Source organism: Lissotriton helveticus, chromosome 9 (assembly GCF_964261635.1).
Source record: "Lissotriton helveticus chromosome 9, aLisHel1.1, whole genome shotgun sequence".
Taxonomy (NCBI): Eukaryota; Metazoa; Chordata; class Amphibia; order Caudata; family Salamandridae; genus Lissotriton; species Lissotriton helveticus.
Genome location: NC_136070.1, coordinates 247612351 through 247632026, shown reverse-complemented (window position 1 = coordinate 247632026; position 19676 = coordinate 247612351). Strand labels below are relative to the sequence as shown.

The following is a 19676-nucleotide window of genomic DNA, read 5'->3' as shown; positions in this document are numbered from 1 at the left end:
AAAATGTTCTGTTAGAGCAGACCTCAAAAACGCAGACCTCAAAAACGCAGCATTGATACAGTTTCCTTATTGATCTTGACATCAGCCAGGAAAGTAGGGGAAGTGCAAGCATTCACTATTAATAAGACATTTTTGTGATTCCAAATCAGGAGGATTATTCTATGAACAAATCAAAATCCATCCCAAAGGTAACAACTGACTTCCTCTAAATGAATCTGGCGTGCTTAAGTCTTTCTTCCGAAATCTTTTGACAGTGGTTGAGAGAACTCTTCATTCTTTGGACATTTGACAATGTTGAAAATGGCATATTGACCAAACAAAGACATTCAAGAGGTTGGACTAATTATATGTGGCCTATGGCCTCTTTCAGAAAATGCAGTGTAATTTTGAGCAGAGAGTAGCAAGGTGGATAGCCTTGGCTATGCAATTCTAAATGAAGACATCTATTTTCAGTTCATTACACCAGAAGTGCATTCTAAATAACACTTTGGATGCTGTAGTTCCACTAGCTGATATCAGTAGAGTCGCAACATGAGCTAGTCCTCATACATTTGTGAAACATCACCTCCTAGACAAGAAAGCAGCTAGAGATTCAGCTATGGGCCAGGTGGTCCTCCGTAATCTGTTTTACTAAGGTAAACCTCTTCCTGCTTCCAACTTCTGTTAAGTTCAATCAATGTTATTAATGTCAGTGTTCCATAATGTTGCTCGTGATAAGCATACTGAACATTGAACACTGCCGGCTATTCTGAGCCAAGCATGTGAATCAATGAAATACCCAGTGCTGGAGAAAACACAAGTTACTTACTCTTAGCTGCAGTTTCGCAGCGTTATGTTTCATATATTCATGCAACCATCCATCCTACCCAGCCCAAGGCTGCTAAGTTATCCTTGCACACTTTTACTTTGAAATTCTAAGGCATGGCAACCTCATGGGGGAGTGGAGATCAGTGTGCATCATCTCACTGGTTGATCTTTGGGTCATTTATAAAGAGTTGAAGGGGTTACTAAAGAATTATTTGAGCGCATTTCAAAGGCAATTAGGCCTTACCGCTACTAAAATGTTCTCCAGTACTGAATCTTTCATGGATTCACATGCTTGAATTCTTTGCCGTTGTCAAGGCAGGAGTCCTAAGGTAATTAGAATTAGCAGTGAAAATCAAAAGCACTAGACAGTAAAGTCAAACCCCATGAGATTGTGTACCCAAAATGATGTAGATTGGTATACAATCTCATGGGGTTTGACTATGGACTTCCTGGCTAGACAGTGGGGAGCAGGGATTCAAGCATGAATGAATTCTTTAAAGACACTAATGCAGGTGAACCGTAGGTTTAGATAAGTAAGCTGTTTAATCAATATATTTGTTTCAGCCTATAAGCCGCTATAAAATATATAAAAACAATCCAAACAATTAAGCAATTGTTTAACCACCAAGTACATCCCTGGAAGTAAATAAAAGCTTTAAAACTTGTATCTTGTTAGTTTTCAGGCAGACAAAATATAAGATGCAAGCAGAAGAAATAAAATTTGTAGGTCACTCCTTAGGCACAGGTTCAGAGCCACTTAATTGGATCGTATTTTATATGTCCAAAATATAGCAAAGAATCTGTTTCCTGGGTTACAGAGATTTGAAATAGAGCAGCATAAAATTAATTGTTTATCGCCTACCTAGTTCACAGTTGCAGTATTTCAAACAGGTTTTAGTGATGGACCATTTTTATACATGAGATAAAACCTGTTGAGTTTCGAATCAAAATGTTATATAAAAACTTCTTTTTAACTCTGGTGCTATCTGGTCTACATAAAATTCATAAGCGGTGGAGGATTTGACTTTGAAATACGATGGCATCAACTTCCCCTTACTAGTTGTTTTGAGTAACTTGTTTCTTCCAAGTTACTGTGCTACGCACCTGCAAAATGATTGGGTCCAGCCATGGAGTGTGAGACGTGTTGTGCTCAGGAGTGGCCTTAAAAGTAACATGCTCAAGCAGAGAAGGGAGGTGGAGCTCAAATCAATGCTTAAATCCACATATTTATATATATCCACATATTTATATACTGTTGAACACTCATGCAGGAGACTGAGGAAATGCTCAAGCCAGAATAATAGGTACTGGCTATAGTAAACACAAACCCAGAGATAGAAGGCAAGGAATCTGTGAATAAAGATAATTGGTGTAGGCCATATTCCTGGGCTTCCAAATTCCAACAAGAGTAAATCATAGATCCTTGGGTCAAGGAGGGTGAGAATTACAGTTCTTAATGAGTAACAAAAACAGACAAGAGCAACATTACCTTGGTTATGCACACAGTGTAAGTAATATCAGAAAATTTGGGCTCTTAGTAAATCCAGAAGAATTCTGAAAAATTCAGTAGCAGTGTTGATGTTTCTCCATGCACAGGCAGGTCCAAAAGCCAATCGTTTCCAATGTAAAATCCTTATAGGAAGAAAGAAGTCCTTCAGACTAGGTTTAATTAGGAAGATTATTTAATGTAATAGAAAAACTCCAGCCACAGCAGAGCAGATTGAGTCAACTCAGCAACCGCCTTCACAGCTTCTCTTCAACCATAAACATTCTATATGGAACATACCACCTTCAAGTGATGTAGGTTCAAGTATAGGTCAAACCCCATTGTTGCTACCCCTCATCTATTGCTATGAGACTCATTTGTCCTTCCCTTATGTGTGATATTATTTCATCCTTTCTCTGAGGTAGGATGGGGAAATAGGGATATTGAAATCCTTAAAAGGCCTCCTTACAGTATGTTTTTGTCTATGTATTATCTGAAAATCAAAAAAAATAAAAGTAAGTATAGGACAAACCATTGATGCAGAGAAAAAATACAAGCACCACAATGTATTGTGTAATATTTGTTTTGTACTGTATTTTACTACATTTATATCTTATTATTTTTTAGGGTAATCAAGATTTAATTGAACAGATGGAGAGAAGGTAACAGTGCCATAACCTTATTATAGCAGTTTTAAGCTTATGCTGGAGATGGGAAAGATCATATACAGTGACTTACTGTAGCTTTTGATTAATGCAGTGTTTGGTTTTTACACTAGGAATATAATTTGAGTGATTTTACTATTTATAATTTTAGTATACAAGATAAAGATGAAAAATTGAAAACTGTTGAAGAGCTACTTGAAGCTGGTCTTATACAAGTGGCAAATAAAGAGCATGAATTGAAGGTATTTTTAATACTTTTTGTAACATTGTTTTTCTGTTTGAAATATGGAAGTGTGAATCATAATACATAATAGGCCAGTTTGCCATGGGTTTATAAAAGCAGTTATCAAAACAATTACACAAATAAAATGCTCTCTGACTCGGGAAGTATTTATGGACTACCAAAACGTAGCTGCGGGGTGTACACTAGTACATTCCAATTTTGAATAATCGCAAATCTTTGTTTATATAGTTATCATTCCAGTGGCCTGCAATGATTTCAACCTGATAGCTCAGAAAGATGTGCCTTGATGTCCTTGTAAAGCTTTAGGTGAATGTTGAGGTATTTAGCGTTAATCATTCATTAACTATACCATGAATCTCTTTACATGTCCTGCCATTCATGTCTTGTGCCAGAGCGGTTGTATACTATTTAAGGCTAATAATTTTATTACTATATTATACCCTGAATATACTCATCCAACCAAGGAAACCTAATATTGTGTTGTGCCTTATCCTTAAGGCAGGTATCGAAACCCTACGCAGAAAATTATCAGGGTGTGGACTTAGGCACAGTAGTGTGTGCAGTCCCATTGCTCCCCCCCCCCCACCCCTCCCCCCCAAAAAAACATGCAGGGCATGATCTTTGGCCATGTGCAGCGTACTGCTGATGTAGGGCTTCTCCTCTGGCTATGCCCTGCAAGCAATCCTTCAAGCCCCAGAGCCCGCTGGACTTGATAGTGCACGCTTTGGTGCAGGGAGCGATTGTGACCCTGTGTTTGGGCTATGGGTGCAGGACTCTAATAGTGATGTGATATTCAGTCACCAGTAATGCCATTTCTGATGCCAGAAAAAGCTATAGTAAATAAAGCACCTGCAATTTCTTTCCATATATGTGGATATATTAATCCTTGTTGGAAAGGTCTACTACCACATGCACCTGCAATAATGTACACAAAATACCTGTTTGCTAAATACCAAGTTGGTTAAGGCAGTTTGATAAAGGTCATTCCTTGTGAAAAGATAATTTTGAGAAACTTCAAATTTGTAAAATAATTGGAAAAGATCACACCCTCTTTCAACTCTTAGATCCACATGTTAAAGTTACAAAATTAGTGCAAATACTTCTAACAATTTAAAAAGAAATTAGCAAGTGCTATACCCAGTGGGTTCTCAGCACATGCCATGAACTTTGTCTATACCCTTCTTTTACTTCATCCATCCACAGTGCCCGACTCATTGGGCGGCTAGGACTGTAGGGGGTTTTAGGTACAGATTACTTTTGTCGGGTAACTTTTGGTCTGTGAACTGGTCAACAAGCCGTACTGTTAATATGTAATAGTGATATGTTTCTTATGTAAATGTTTCTAATCTACTGTACATATTCACCCCTTGCACAGAAGGTTTCAGGGTGACAGAACACCTTTCTTGCCAAATGTTTTTTTTGTTTTTTTTGTTCATTTGAAAGTAAATCACAAGTTTTGGGGACGTATTATCATCCTATAGCTTTTGTACCCCTTCACCAGTCTGCAAGAATGTTTCCAAGCTCAACCTGTGGTGGGCAAATTGTTTTTTTAGGTTCCTTTGGTTCAAATTCATCAAATGGGGTTAAATTATAGTAGTCAAATCCATAATGTTCTTAGTGTTGTCAATGAAAATTTAAGAGTCACTGTTTGCGACTATGTAGTTAAGACAAATTGGTGGCTAAAACCACTGTGTTTGTTTGGGCTAAGTCACTTATTTCCCTGGAAAATTATTCATTTTTATCTGCTAATAATTTTGTTCTCTTTTGTCAGTTCTAGACTAAATATTCCAAAAATTATTTATTTATTTTTGTCACTCCTTCAAAGTTTCATTTAAGGGTGGCCGCGGTTGGGTATAAAGGGGTCCCAAAATGTAACTTTGCCATTTTTATTCCTATAAGCACTTTCATACGAAATTAAAGAACATATCTATCCCAAGCTTGTTCATTCCCTTCTCATATTATACAGGGTTAAATCTGCTCAGTAGTTTTTCAGACGTGTGAAAAAAGACATTTGGGAAAAAAAATTAATGGAGACCTAGATGAGAACGCTCCTAATGTTTATGGACAATGGTATTAAAATCTGAACAAAAAATATGCTTGTTTGTGAGGAGCTGATAATTCGACTCCATTCAACACTTTTTGAGGTCTGAAAAGTTTGAATCGTATCCTGGAAAAATTGTTATGAACTATATTGGGATATGGTGAGCCAACTCACACTCATTGGTCGTCTAGCTTTGGTCTTGGCTAATTTGTGTATACTGGTCAAGGAAACAGGAAGTCATTGGGATCCCAAAGCTGCATTTTCCTCAGAAAATTTTATAGGGTATTGCTGGAAATTGAAGGCATAAAGATGCCTGCAGTAAATCTATGTGCACGAGTTGCCCGTTGGGGTACTAGTCAAATGATGTGGCAGAAAATCACACACTGTGTTCATTTCCAAGTGGTTTCTAGCAGGTTAACATAACACATGGCCAGAGTCTGTGCCATGTGCCCTCGAGGCAGGTGGAGTGTGTAAAGGGAGGGTGTGCAGAACATGACCTGTGTCCAGGCAACACTTGGGAAAGAGTGACTGTTCACTAGCCATGGCTGAATACAGCTCCCTGTCCCCAGTGGGCCCTGTGCTGCTTTGGACCTTTGAACAGGGCTACTCGGCCATGGCATGACTAAAGGTTAAGGTTATCCAATAAATACTAACTCAATGAGTGAGTATCCAACTGAGGCTTATTTACAAACATATGTTCAGTCATAGTCACATGCTTGTGACTAAATGTATCTTATTTTTAAAGCCTACTAGAAATTTACAAAGTGACTCCTGGCAGACGAACACCCATTTACGGGTGCTGTGATATTCGCCATCCATGTGGAGATATCTCGAGCAGTAAATTGCAGTCAGCGTGTGCTTAATGGCATTGTTTGCCTTGAAACTATGGAAATGTCCATATACTTATACGTTTGTGGTCATTCCCAAACTCAGATCCACCCTGTTGCCACCCTGGAGAGGGTAAAACATTTACTCCAGCACAGGGATGGTGTAAATTCTCTTCCAAGGTGGGAAAAGCAATGGATCATCCTTGGTTTTGCTGGGATTGCAGTGGAAGGAATTTCACCACATAGGAAGATTTAGCACTGGAACAGGATTCTGCTGGAAAGATCACATAACCTTCTCAGGATTGGTGCAAGAAACATGTTTCTGTTGCAGCTGTCCAGGTGTAATCACAGGATACATTTTTTAAATTCTAAAACGCATGTAAAGTATGTTAAGGCAGAGATTTCTGCTCATATGAGTTAATACAGAAGGGACAAGAAGAACAAAACCCCTAGAAAGGCAAAACTCTCTTAAAAATCGATTTCGGTTAGCTTGATTATACAACATGCATGGAAGGGAGAGAGAGAAACAAAGCAGGAAGAAAATAACATACAGCAGAGAAAGAATATGAGGAGAAACTCACATCACAGCCAGAGAACAAGTAGTGGGTCACAATGGAGATGGTACAGGGAGTGAACCCTAGATAAGGGATCATAAAGGCGGAGAGCTTGGTAAGCAGGAGTAACAAAAATCAAAATGAGATCTCCCCTGTAAAGAAACAGTAGACATCATAGATATTGGGTCATCCAGGAGTTACTCGATGACAGAGCATACAAATAAACATAAAGTTGATGAGAATGGAAAGACTGAGTCTCTTGGGGTTTATCAGACATCCCAAACAACTTGCTTTCTTTCACAGTAGCTATGATTGTATAGGAAGATCAATGAATAATTGGTGGTGTAAAAAAGCGTTTTATGCTATTATTGTACTAGAAATAACTGAAATTACTGAATTTTCCGGGCTAGGGTCTGTTAGGCAATGATACAACTCTTTTCACTCTTACATTTACTATCTGTTATCTCACAGAAGTAAAGGTCTGACTAACAGTAAGCTTTCTTGTGTCCTTGCCATAGTGTTTCATGTAGCTTTCAGCTCTACATACTAAATTCCACATCTAATGCGCGATGTTGAACTCTGCAAGAATTTCTGAAGGTCTTCCTTGATCCCAATAGACAACCCAACAAACGCAAATTGTCATATCAATTATATTTATTGTTTGCATGTAACTAAGCAAACCTCGGCAGCCCTGTGCACTACCTGAAATTAGGCCAGCCTTGTGCTTCCATTGCAGATGAAGTGGCTGTGGGAGTGCTGTAACTGCCAAAAGGCAGCTATATGGTATTTAGTGTGTCTGTTAAGAGGCTATGCAGTGGCTGTGACAGTATTGTCTGTGCACAGCTCAGTGAAGAGCTTTCCTGCATCTTAATGCTACAGTAGTCTCCAGTCTTAGGGAAGCTTATATATAGGCTGTTCTTGGAGAAACTAACATCCTCCTCTTGTCACTCATGTGGTTGTCCAATACTTGCTTGCATAGCTTACCGTAACTGAAATTTTAGCGAGTTTTAAGTTTTGATGGTATTTGTAATGATCCTTTTTTGTCAAAGGAGACACGAGGATATATGTGTATGTTAGTGCAGCATTTCTCAACCAGTGTACCACTGATCGTTCTGAGACTGTACTTGACAAGTTTGAGTTTCTCCCTTCCACCCTGATGCCTTGTGACATAGTTATCTTCACTTTGTGAAGCACTTCAACTCTTGAGAGAACCAAGCTTTAGCAAATAACAAAATAAATACATAGTATGGATATATTTGTATAGTGCAAACCCAATCGAAAGGCTGTAGGGATATACAGGGTTAAAAGCAAAGTTAAGTTAGTGTGTGATTGGAGTGGTAGCTGGTTTCTAAGAGCAAGAATGAACTGATACTGCACCATGACGCGGTGTTATTAGAGAGGTGCTCACTTTGTAGGTCGATCACCTCTGCTCCTTCTATGACTGAATTTACGTTTTGGGTCAGATGTGCATAGTTAGATAATGTGAAATAACAACCACCTCAAACGTCTTGCTCCTCTTAAGTAGAGGCTGTATATTGCATACTGGATAGTTAACTGGAGCCAAATGCATATGCAGGCAGACCTCTTTCCTGTTTCAGTCATGTTGAACAGGAACCATTGAGTCCACAGGGACAGAAGACAAATGTGCAAAATAGTGCTCGCTCAAGAAGAACAGCAAGATGAACGAACAAATGAGAAATTCCAAACATCTTTTATTGACAGTCTGCCCTCTCCTCCTCCACTCATCGCCATTTCCTGCCTGCGTCATCGTTGTACATTTCTTTCAATTCTTCCTTCCTTCATTCTCACACCTGCTAACCATCTTGTCTTCCTGTCCAGAAATAAATTGTTTCTACTAAGTAGGTGAAATGCCAGTGTAGGTTCCAAATAATTCCATAGATTTTCTCTCTGCCGTTTGTGCCATGTCTTTAATTTTTTTTATCATAATGTCCACTTTTCTGTTATAGGCAATGAGGAGAGAATACTCTGCTATGCAAAGAGAAATTGAAAATATGCATGCTCAGCAGACTGATCAGGTAATTCTTTTGGCATAAAGGAATATTGAAATCTGAAGCGGATTGTTGTATTATTTTGTAGTGACTATTGATCACCTTTGTTTTTTTACATGAATAGGTTTAAATGCCCTCTAAAGAGACATGAAGACCACTGAATGCCACTCATACTCAGCTTGAATGATACAGAATGTTTTTAAAACAATATTGTTTAGACCGTTATGTGGAAATGCTCTTACCCTCTGGTGTGTCCTTCTGGGTTCATATTCATAATATGTCTCATACTCCATCTTTCAACTCTGTCATGCCATTATAGTCTAGCTAGGTCCCTTATATTTTCTTAAACTTTTTCGGAACACCTCTTCCAGTGTACATTACCCTATCCGTGACAGTGCCTCAATCCATGTTAGGATTCCATTCTCAAATTGTTGTCAATATGGGGCTTCCCTAGCAATGTGCTCTCTTTTGTCTCAAATGAGTCAAGATAACAAATAGTTTATATATATATATATATATATATATATATATATATATATATATATATATATATATATATATATATATATATATACTATTTGTTATCTTGACTCATTTGAGACAAAAGAGAGCACATTGCTAGGGAAGCCCCATATTGAAGTAAATGGTATATATATATATCCACTCCTCTCCTTCAAAAGAACGAGTAAGGCCACAGCTGGGGAACGTTTCGGAAGCGCTTTATTGGCTGCACATACAGCGGAAAATACAATATTTTCCAATGGCGGATGCATTTCGGCGTTCTTAGCCTCCTCAGCGCCAGGTGCATGTGCTTGTGTAGATAAGCGTCAGGGAAGAAGATATGTCCTGCCACCTCCCCCACAGACCGCAGCTCCTCCCACTGTGATGACCTCACGTTGCATACACCTTCCTGTAGTCCGCTTAATGTTCAGCGCCTACAAAGTCCAGCATGCCACAGCAGTGCATGGGTAGCTATCGCAGGAGAAAAGTGGGAAACAATTACTGCAGCGTCTGTAACGATAAAGCCATGCCCAAAAGTACATGTGTGCAGCTGCGCTGCCTCCAGTCCCCATACCGCTTTAACCAACGTAGCTTGGAAATCCTTTCTGGCGGGGGCAAGTCAGCAATCCAACTGGCCCGACGTGATGCATAATGTCATCCTCACCGTCGTACTTCTTTCTTTGCTGCGCGGTGGGCTCTGTGAATTCCGGTACCCCGGAGAAATCCAAAACTGCAAGCAGTGTTCCAGTAAGTACAGAGCCTCTTTACCAAAGCGGGAGCCTTAGAAGCGCATCACTGGAAACTGCGCTATGTATCCACTCCACTCCTTCAAAAGAACGAGTAAGGCCACAGCTGGGGAACGTTTCGGAAGCGCTTTATTGGCTGCACATACAGCGGAAAATACAATCTTTTCCAATGGCGGATGCATTTCGGCGTTCTTAGCCTCCTCAGCGCCAGGTGCATGTGCTTGTGTAGATAAGCGTCAGGGAAGAAGATATGTCCTGCCACCTCCCCCACAGACCGCAGCTCCTCCCACTGTGATGACCTCACGTTGCATACACCTTCCTGTAGTCCGCTTAATGTTCAGCGCCTACAAAGTCCAGCATGCCACAGCAGTGCATGGGTAGGTATCGCAGGAGAAAAGTGGGAAACAATTACTGCAGCGTCTGTAACGATAAAGCCATGCCCAAAAGTACATGTGTGCAGCTGCGCTGCCTCCAGTCCCCATACCGCTTTAACCAACGTAGCTTGGAAATCCTTTCTGGCGGGGGCAAGTCAGCAATCCAACTGGCCCGACGTGATGCATAATGTCATCCTCACCGTCGTACTTCTTTCTTTGCTGCGCGGTGGGCTCTGTGAATTCCGGTACCCCGGAGAAATCCAAAACTGCAAGCAGTGTTCCAGTAAGTACAGAGCCTCTTTACCAAAGCGGGAGCCTTAGAAGCGCATCACTGGAAACTGCGCTATGTATCCACTCCACTCCTTCAAAAGAACGAGTAAGGCCACAGCTGGGGAACGTTTCGGAAGCGCTTTATTGGCTGCGCATACAGCGGAAAATACAATCTTTTCCAATGGCGGATGCATTTCGGCGTTCTTAGCCTCCTCAGCGCCAGGTGCATGTGCTTGTGTAGATGAGCGTCAGGGAAGAAGATATGTCCTGCCACCTCCCCCACAGACCGCAGCTCCTCCCACTGTGATGACCTCACGTTGCATACACCTTCCTGTAGTCCGCTTAATGTTCAGCGCCTACAAAGTCCAGCATGCCACAGCAGTGCATGGGTAGGTATCGCAGGAGAAAAGTGGGAAACAATTACTGCAACGTCTGTAACGATAAAGCCATGCCCAAAAGTACATGTGTGCAGCTGCGCTGCCTCCAGTCCCCATACCGCTTTAACCGACGTAGCTTGGAAATCCTTTCTGGCGGGGGCAAGTCAGCAATCCAACTGGCCCGACGTGATGCATAATGTCATCCTCACCGTCTTACTTCTTTCTTTGCTGCGCGGTGGGCTCTGTGAATTCCGGTATATATATATATATATATATATATATATATATATATATATATATATATATATATATATATATATATATATATATAGTATACCATTTGCTTCAATATGGGGCTTCCCTAGCAATGTGCTCTTTTGTCTCACATGAGTCAAGATAACAAATAGTTTTTATATATATATATATATATATATATATATATATATATATATATATAAACTATTTGTTATCTTGACTCATGTGAGACAAAAGAGAGCACATTGCTAGGAAAGCCCCATATTGAAGTAAATGGTCCCCCACTATATATATATATATATATATTACCTCCAGTGGTTTGCTTTGAAGGGGCAACTCCACATTGTGTGCATGAAGATGTCTTTCTGTTTACAGCCTGTGAGGCAAGTGCTATTTTCAATGTACTTGAATGTTTGATGCACACTCTTTAGTAAAATATATATTCCATAATATTTTAATTGGACCAAGAACAACCAGTAGCTCACTCTAGGGTGCATCAGTGGCTCTTCCAACTCCCTCCCTCCCAAGTAGCCATGTTGGTCTCCCAGTAGGAGTTTAGATTTACTAGCCTTTTTAACTGTTGTTTATTAATGTTTTGATTGTTAATGAGAAGTATTCTTAGCAATACTACACTCCTAAAACATGCCTTCTAATGGTGACTCACCTGGAATAACTTTGATGTATAAGCCCAAAGCCTGTTTGAGCGTTAATTATTTACATGTCTGTGATTTGCCCAATAAGTATTTTGTATGCAGTTGTGCAAATATTAAGTCTCCACTCAGTGTGGATCTGCCAGTTTTACCATTCATTGGATCTTCTAAGATTAATTGCAGTACTTTGGTTCCCGCATATAGTGATGTTTTGAACAGAAGTCACCATTCCATGCTGTTCCACTTAGGTATTTTACTTTATAATTTCTGCCAATTCTGTTTATTCCATTTATCCAAGGAGGCGAACGCCCATTCATTCACTACCAATGGTTGAACTTCTTCCTTTTATTTCATTACATTGGGTAAAGCAAATCCACCTTTAAATGTATTTTTCTGTAGTGCCCACCACGCTAGTCTGAAGGCACCTTTCTTCCAAATCAGTGACCTTACCACACACTCTAGGCCATTGAAGAAGTAATACGAAATGATACATGGAGAATTGTATAGAATATATAGGACTCATGGAAGGGCAATCATTTTGTAGAGAACCTTTTGCACTATTGATCAGAGAGGGAGTTTCTTCCAGTGGGAATGTTATGTATACTTTCATCAATCTGGTTATTGTATAAAATGTACTTTGATTTGATGATGCTCATAGCTTCAAGTATTTAAAAAAAAAAGTATATTCTGAAAAGCATCATTAGCTTTAATGGTGGGGGACCATTTACTCCAACAGCTAGGTCTTCATCAATTAGTATGAAATCCAGTATATCACCAATGCTGTCCCAGTGTACCCATCAAATCATTTGGGTCTGCAATGTATTACATGATATCATCGGTGTAGATACATATCCGCTAGTTTAAAATACTGCACCATTTTCAGTATGTAATCATGGCATTTCCACCTTTCTATTCTTTCAGTGGTTGTCACTAAGTCAAATAATCTTACGAACAGCAGACCTTTGTCTCTGGTTTCTCTGTGTATTGTGATTCCATTTACCCTCATCTTAGCCAGCTATGCACTGTACAGTATCTTAACTCTGCCCCATTTTTCCACTACCAAAAAATCAGAAGGGCCATGAGATCGAATCAAAGGTCTTCTTTGTATCCCACGTCGCTGAGCAATTTGTTTGTGTGCCCCCCCATCGCCACCCCCTCCCCCAAGCGAAGGGTATATTGTCATGGAGTCAACACGTTACACTGAGTTGACCTACCAGACACAAATCTAGATTTGTCTGGATGAATAAACTGATGGAGAACCAGGATCAGCCTGTACCCAAGTATTTTAGCTTGTATTTTTGGTTTGCTAACCCATGGAGATGAGGCAGTAAAAGGACCAGGCTTCTTTTATTTGTACTCCGGAGATCAAATCTATGGATACTGTCCTTCCGATCTATTGCTAATATACCATCATCCCTTAATTATAGGAATATACCTAATAAATTTGCTTTGTAACAATATTTGCAGCCTTTTGTAGAATTCTACTGGTAGGCTATTGGGTCTGGGTGCCTTACCCGATTTGAAGCTGCCTGAGATTGATGTTTTTGAGGTTGATGGTCTTCTCTAGTTAGGACTTTTGGTCTACCATGAGTTGCACAGCCGAAAAGACCTATACAACTCATGTCAACTCATCAATTCCACAGGCCAGCCTTCTATCATATAACTTCTCGAAATGATCAACAAATGCTTCCTCTTCTCAACAATAGCCATCATGTGTGTTTATCTTCACAGTGTGTACATGCCTTGCAAGACAACCTTTTGCCTGATCTTTTCTCTATACCTCGAATGCATGAATGCTTAGAAAATGTGAAGGGTGTTGAGACCAAAGACTTCCCTCACCTATTCCACCATCATCCTCCTACATACCTACTTGCTTGGCACAGAAAGCACAGCAGTTATTTGTCAATAATGTATTGTGTAAATCCTTTTGTACTTGCAGGAGTCTTAGTAGCAGATGAACACCTACATTAAGTCATAGCATTGGCTATAGAAGGCACCAACATTGGGTAATATTTGAACAGTTAGATTGTTCTTTGTTGCCAAGCTTGGCTTATACTCTTGGGGTCTTTACCCAACATTAAGACGTGAATTCTGGATTTAGCCTCTTTAGTAATGAGGCCGATGTGTCTTGTAGCCAAAGTCCTACCTAGTTTTGTCCACTATCATCAGCCTCCTACATCCTTGGCAGAGAAAGCATAGCAGTCATTCATCAGTAATGCAATCTATATTCTTACTTTTTGCATGCATATATCTCATAGATTTTACTTCAGGCTTATGTATTTGGACTCTTTCTAGTTCTAGGATCTCTCTGTCTAGGTCCTTCAGTCTTTTTTCTTTTCTCTGTCTGAACCAACAGTGCTTGATATGAAATGGCCCCTTATAACTGGTTTGTATGGCTTCAGTTTTGTTGTGGCAAGAGTCACAAAAACATTTCCTTTAAATTAATTCTGTTATGAGGCTGTTAATCTCTTACAATCTTGTGTTTGGTCCGGTGCAGAGTATTTATTCACCTCTCCTTTAGTTTTATGAGATGACAGAATCACAGTTATGTTATGTGTGTTTCTAAAGCATATTATCAGCCACAAGAGTATCTTGGCAGTGAGCAGTTGTGTTTGCCTAGCCCTTCTTGAGGTAGGTTTCTTAATTAAAAAGCCAGAGCCTCAGCTTCTTGTGGCATTCAAGAAGAGAGGGGGAGACTCCGAAGTGGAGTTAGGAGGCTGTTCCACACTTTAGGAGCGACATAGAGAATGTCCGTCCTTCCTCGTCTGGTTCTGTGTATGTGTGGGATGTGTGCGAGTTGGGTCTTGCAGAACACAGGTGTCTGGGTGGTTGGTTGAAGGATATGCAACTGTTCAGGTTGGTGGGGCTTAAGTTGTTTAGTGCTTTGAATGTGTGTAAGGAGTTTGAAATGAGCGTGTTTGTTTATCTACAGCCAGTGGTACTCCCTGAAGTGTGGTCTGATGTGAGTTCTGTGCGAAAGTTTGAGGATGAGCCTGGCTGCTAAGATCTGGATGGTTTGTAGTCTTCTTGCGAGTTATTTGGTGATCTGGAGTTGACTGGGAACCATTTGAAGTTTGTCCTCTGTATCTTCAGATGTGGAAGAAGGAGGGCGTTTACTTGTGTGGTCATATCTATTCAATTAAAAAATGTGTTAAATATTTGGAACTCCTTGGAGGTCCACAAAAAAATACAAGCTTATTAGTACAAGTAATAAAACATTACAAGCTCAATCCACAAAGCATCATATACTTATCAGCAACCTGCATTAGGATGGCTACATTTCCTTTAAGTAAAAACAGACAATATTGTCAATAATCACGGAACATAAACTTGAGGTTTACAACATTACATATCGTGGGATGTTCATAGGACATTGGAAAGCTGCCAGTTCGTAAACAGAATAAATTCAAAAATTACATTTCAGCTAAAAAATTTATTTAGAATTAGCAGCAGGAAAAAAGGGAGTAACAGAACATCTCCTAAAAAATGCGAAGAGCAGTATAAATACGCCAGGTCATATGCTGCAAAGTTCAAATTCAACTTAAATGTTCAAATTGTAATTGGCAGCACGAAAAGGATAGCTAAGCATATCCAGACCTGTGCAAAAGAGCCATTCAGTAGCAACCAGTTCATGTGCAAGATACGACCTGAGAAACACTTCAATAAAAATTTGAGGTTAGCAACAAGAGCATAGTTTGCTGTAGGTAATTTATTTTTAGGTTCCTAGTGTAGGTCCAAGTTCAGAGTTCAACTGGCCACCAGTTGGAGTTCTATGGTGAGGTGTTTTGAGACAGTTGGTTTTCATCCAATTAGTGACTTCAGTTATGCGGTCGGTGCACTTGTGTTTTGTGTTGGGGGTCTTGTTCAAGAGTATGATTCGCGTGTTGTCGGTGTAGGAGAGGATGTTGGTGTGGTGTGTGGATGATGTTGGCCACAGGGATCATGTATACGTTGAAGAGGGTGGGGCTGACTGGTAAACCTCAAGACACTCCGCAGATGAGTTTGTGGGTTCCAAGTAGTGAGGTGCCTGGCTGACCGTTTGTGTTCTGTCGGGTAAGAAGGAACAGATCCAACAGAAAGTGGGTCCTTGGATACCAATCTTGTGCAGGCACCTGATAAGTATAGGAAGCGAGACTGTGTCAAATGCCGCAGAAATCTCCATGAGAATGAGGTTTGCTGTGCCTCCTCTATCGAGCATCATGCTTGTGTCTGTGGCAGCAATGACTGATGTTTCTGTACTGTGGTTGGGCCTAAATCCGGACTGCTTGGCGTTGAGGAGCTAATGGTTGCAGAGGTGGTCGGTGAGGCATTGGCTGCTGAGTTTCTCTAAGACCTCTGCAGGGTATGGTAGAAGGGAAATGGGTCTGTAGTTGGAAAGTGTAGCTGGGTCAGTTGTGGCTTCTTGAGCAGTGGCATGACATTGGCATGTTTCTAGGTTACCAGGAATGTGGTGGAGTCAATAGAGGCATTGAGGATGAATGTTAGTACTTCGCTGACAGTTAGGAGTACTTTGAAGGTGTGGTGGGAGCAAGGTTCAGATGAGGCAGTCATGAGAGTGATCAGATGTGACTAAAATGATGCATCATGGAATCTATGTGCCCGAGCGCTTGTAATGAAGAAATAGTTGATCCTTGAATAGTTGTTATGTGATCAAAAGGAAAAGGTTATCTTCCTTCCATTTGAGCCCCTCCATATTTCAAATAGACCCATGGCTTGTTTGAATCAGCCCAGACTAGTAGGGGCTGTGCTTCAAGGATATAGTCTCACATATCTCTTTATTGAGATATGCATCGCAATATTAAACTCTCCTCTTAGTATAAGTATTGTCTGCGGAGATTTGCCACTAATTCAGCTAGAGAGTTTAACACATAATATTATAATCTGGGTGGGACATGAACAGTAACAGTAGTTTCTGATGGATACTTCGGTCTGCAGAATTCTCTCATTTTGAATATTTTCAGGCACGTGGGGGCACTGACTCCATATCCTACCAGGAGCAATGAGGCACCCACCCCAGTGCACTGACATTTCCTCATTTCTGCACCCTCCAGTGTGGCTCCGGAGCTACCGTCCTTGTTTCTGTTTCTTTAGTGACTATTAGCAGCGATTTCGCTAACTAATGTTTCTAGGTAAACTTCACCTCACAAGATATCCGGGTTTAAACTCAATTGCAAATGCAACAAGCAAAAATCCATTTTGAACCTGCATGAGGTCTTCCTGTGGTGCTTGGCTTAAAGGCATGACTTTGTCATATGAATAGTGCTGTAAATAAAAGGCTATTAAAGACCAAATATTTTATAGCGGATGCCCATGATAACTGTCTGTCTTAACCCTGTTCGGGCTCGAGATTGTGACCTCCCTTTTGAACTCATTTCTCACCTTCCATAAAGCCCTATAAAGAAAAATGGATCAAACTGGAGAAGAGGACGCATGGAGGAGATTCTTATTAATGGTGGTCGAGGCCTAAATATAAGTCTACTCCACTTCCAGAGGAGTCGTCCTCCGAGACTGAGTTAGTTGACATCACTCCTACCCTGAGGACTGCCTATGATGCCATCGCCTGCAATAATTCTAAGGCCCTTGCCTGTCCCCCTGCTGCCTGTGCTATTCATGGCATCTGGGTCTTATTCAGAGTTTCTGGTGCTTGGAATTCCTTGGCATTCCTCCATGCAATGATGGGGATGTTCTTGTGTGCATTGGGACCTTTTGGGGGCTCCGCTTGTGGTACTGTTGGTAGGTCTTCCCCTGGATCCATTCTTTCTACTGATGCACAGGGAACACCTCCGGCGCAAAGACCAACGCAGATACCAATAGACCTGAAGCCACCTTGCCCCACTAAGGTGAACACCTACCACAACAAGACCAATATTATCAGAGCTTTTCTTGAGGTCCAGGAGAAAGGCCCAGATCATAGTAGAGGAGTAAAGATGTAGGGAAGAAGAGAGATGCCTCCTCTCGCCATCAATACTTTCAAACAATGCACAATATCTTTGCCTCTGACTCCGATTTCAACACAATGATAGCCGAGCCGCCAATTTTCTGCCTCCCCTTTCATCTGACACTGTAATATTTAGCCCTGCAGAATGCAAGAGAGCTGGACACCTAACTTGATATACACACTGACCCACCCTCGAGGACCGACCCTATGGGAAGTGATCTCTTTTCATGGCAACCATAGGAAGGCATCTGATGTTTTGGCAATTCTTTTACCTACTGCGGAATACCGGTTAAATATCCTCATGGAGGTCTTTCAGCGTGCTACTACCTTGGCCAAACCGCTACTGTCCTTCAATAAGGCAATCAAAGAAGTGGTGAGAGGTGAGTGCTAAAAGCCCACATCAACTCTAGCAATAGACCGCATGGTGACAAGTAGATTTAGACTGGCATAGGTGACCTACATTTTCTATCAGTGTACCCTTACCTGGAAAGTATTTTTCTCTTTATGCAGCCTGTCTCTGGAACGCCAGCGGCTTTCTCAGCTATGGTATACACATTCTCTATGGGACATGGTGACAGTGGTTGCCTAAAACGTGTTGGACTAATTTAAGGAGCATATGGCAGAAGTGGCCTATGATGCCTCTCAGCAAGTTGTTAGGGCTTGACTGGACATTGCAGTTACCTCCTGAGTGGCTTTCCGTAGACATGCAGGGCTTCGTTTGACTGATTTCTTAGGAGATATCAAAGTGGCATTCATGGATATGCCTTTCAGTGGAGACCATGTCTTCGGGGACAACGTTGACACCACCTTGGATAGGTTTGGGCGTCAATTCGACAGGAAAAATGATAGGCAGTTCAGAAAATGTTGCCGTTGTCCAATGGTATTTTATTTTTGACCACACCAATCCTCCCAGCCTTCCCAGCAGCAGGATCTTTTGTTCCACCAGTATAATGGCAGTGGCACAGAAAAGAACCGTCAAACCCTGCAAGCCTCCTCCTCTTCTTCTCCTGCACCATCTGGGAAGCAGCCTTAGTTTCCTCTCAAAGGCGCATGTGCAACCCTTGGGAGGATGGGTATCCTCCTATATTAAGGCCTGGAAGGTATAACTTTGGATCAATGCATTCTTCGGATTGTAGAAAGGCAGTACACCCTCCTTGTCCAGCAGTCCCATCCCTAAATCAATCCCCTCCGCCACAGTCTGTTCAGCAGCCTTGCTTCACAAAAGAGCTTTGAAATAACTTGGTACTGTTATATTCCATATAGGTACCTTATATAGAAGCAGGTAACACCACACCCTATCACCTATATTCTTCCCTACATTACATACATAACGGTTCTTAGGCACTGTTCGAATCTCACACATTATGCATGAGGGTTCTCGGAAGCACAGTAGGACTAACAGCAGTACTGACATCTCCTGTATAATATCTCTGTATAAAGTTCAGGGCCGACGTCGCCCTTTAGGCCGCCACAGTAACACAGCAAGATAGGACACCTGTGGAGACCTATGGGTATATATACATCATGTCTTGCTTGGAGAGATAGAGACTGTGACTTCCCGGCTGACACACTGATCAGAGACGTTGAGGTTGCTGGATGCAGACGCTCCAGCTAGCAGTGGTTAAACATCCCTCGCGGGGTGTCCAATTCGAGACCTGGACGGGGTCCCATATACTCTCATTCTCAGGTATGGGGGTGGACTGGATCCTAAAGGGATTCTGGTATAACACCTACACAGATGCTAGGTACATCTAGTTAGTGAGGCATGGTAGGAGTATGCATTTATTATCATGTATTTTATGTACTTGTATATATTCATGATTAATGCAAGATGGTAGAGCTATACCATCCAGTTACTTTCTTAGTGCTCCTGATCATATATTTCTGCTACTGTCTAATGGTTGTTACAGCTCATATATTCTACACTAGGTA

The 19676-nt window shown here is 41.0% G+C and overlaps 1 protein-coding gene across 16 annotated transcripts in view; it reads left to right on the top strand.

The window, feature by feature from the left end:
• The window catches only part of KTN1 (kinectin 1), a 447380-nt gene that overhangs the window by 221653 nt on the left and 206051 nt on the right, over nt 1-19676 (top strand). For all 16 annotated transcript variants that reach the window (XM_078659859.1, XM_078659855.1, XM_078659854.1 and 13 more), the window contains exons 18-20: nt 2921-2955; nt 3110-3200; nt 8592-8660. In XM_078659859.1, coding sequence (XP_078515985.1) covers nt 2921-2955; nt 3110-3200; nt 8592-8660 — 195 coding nt within the window. The remainder of the gene's footprint in view (nt 1-2920; nt 2956-3109; nt 3201-8591; nt 8661-19676) is intronic.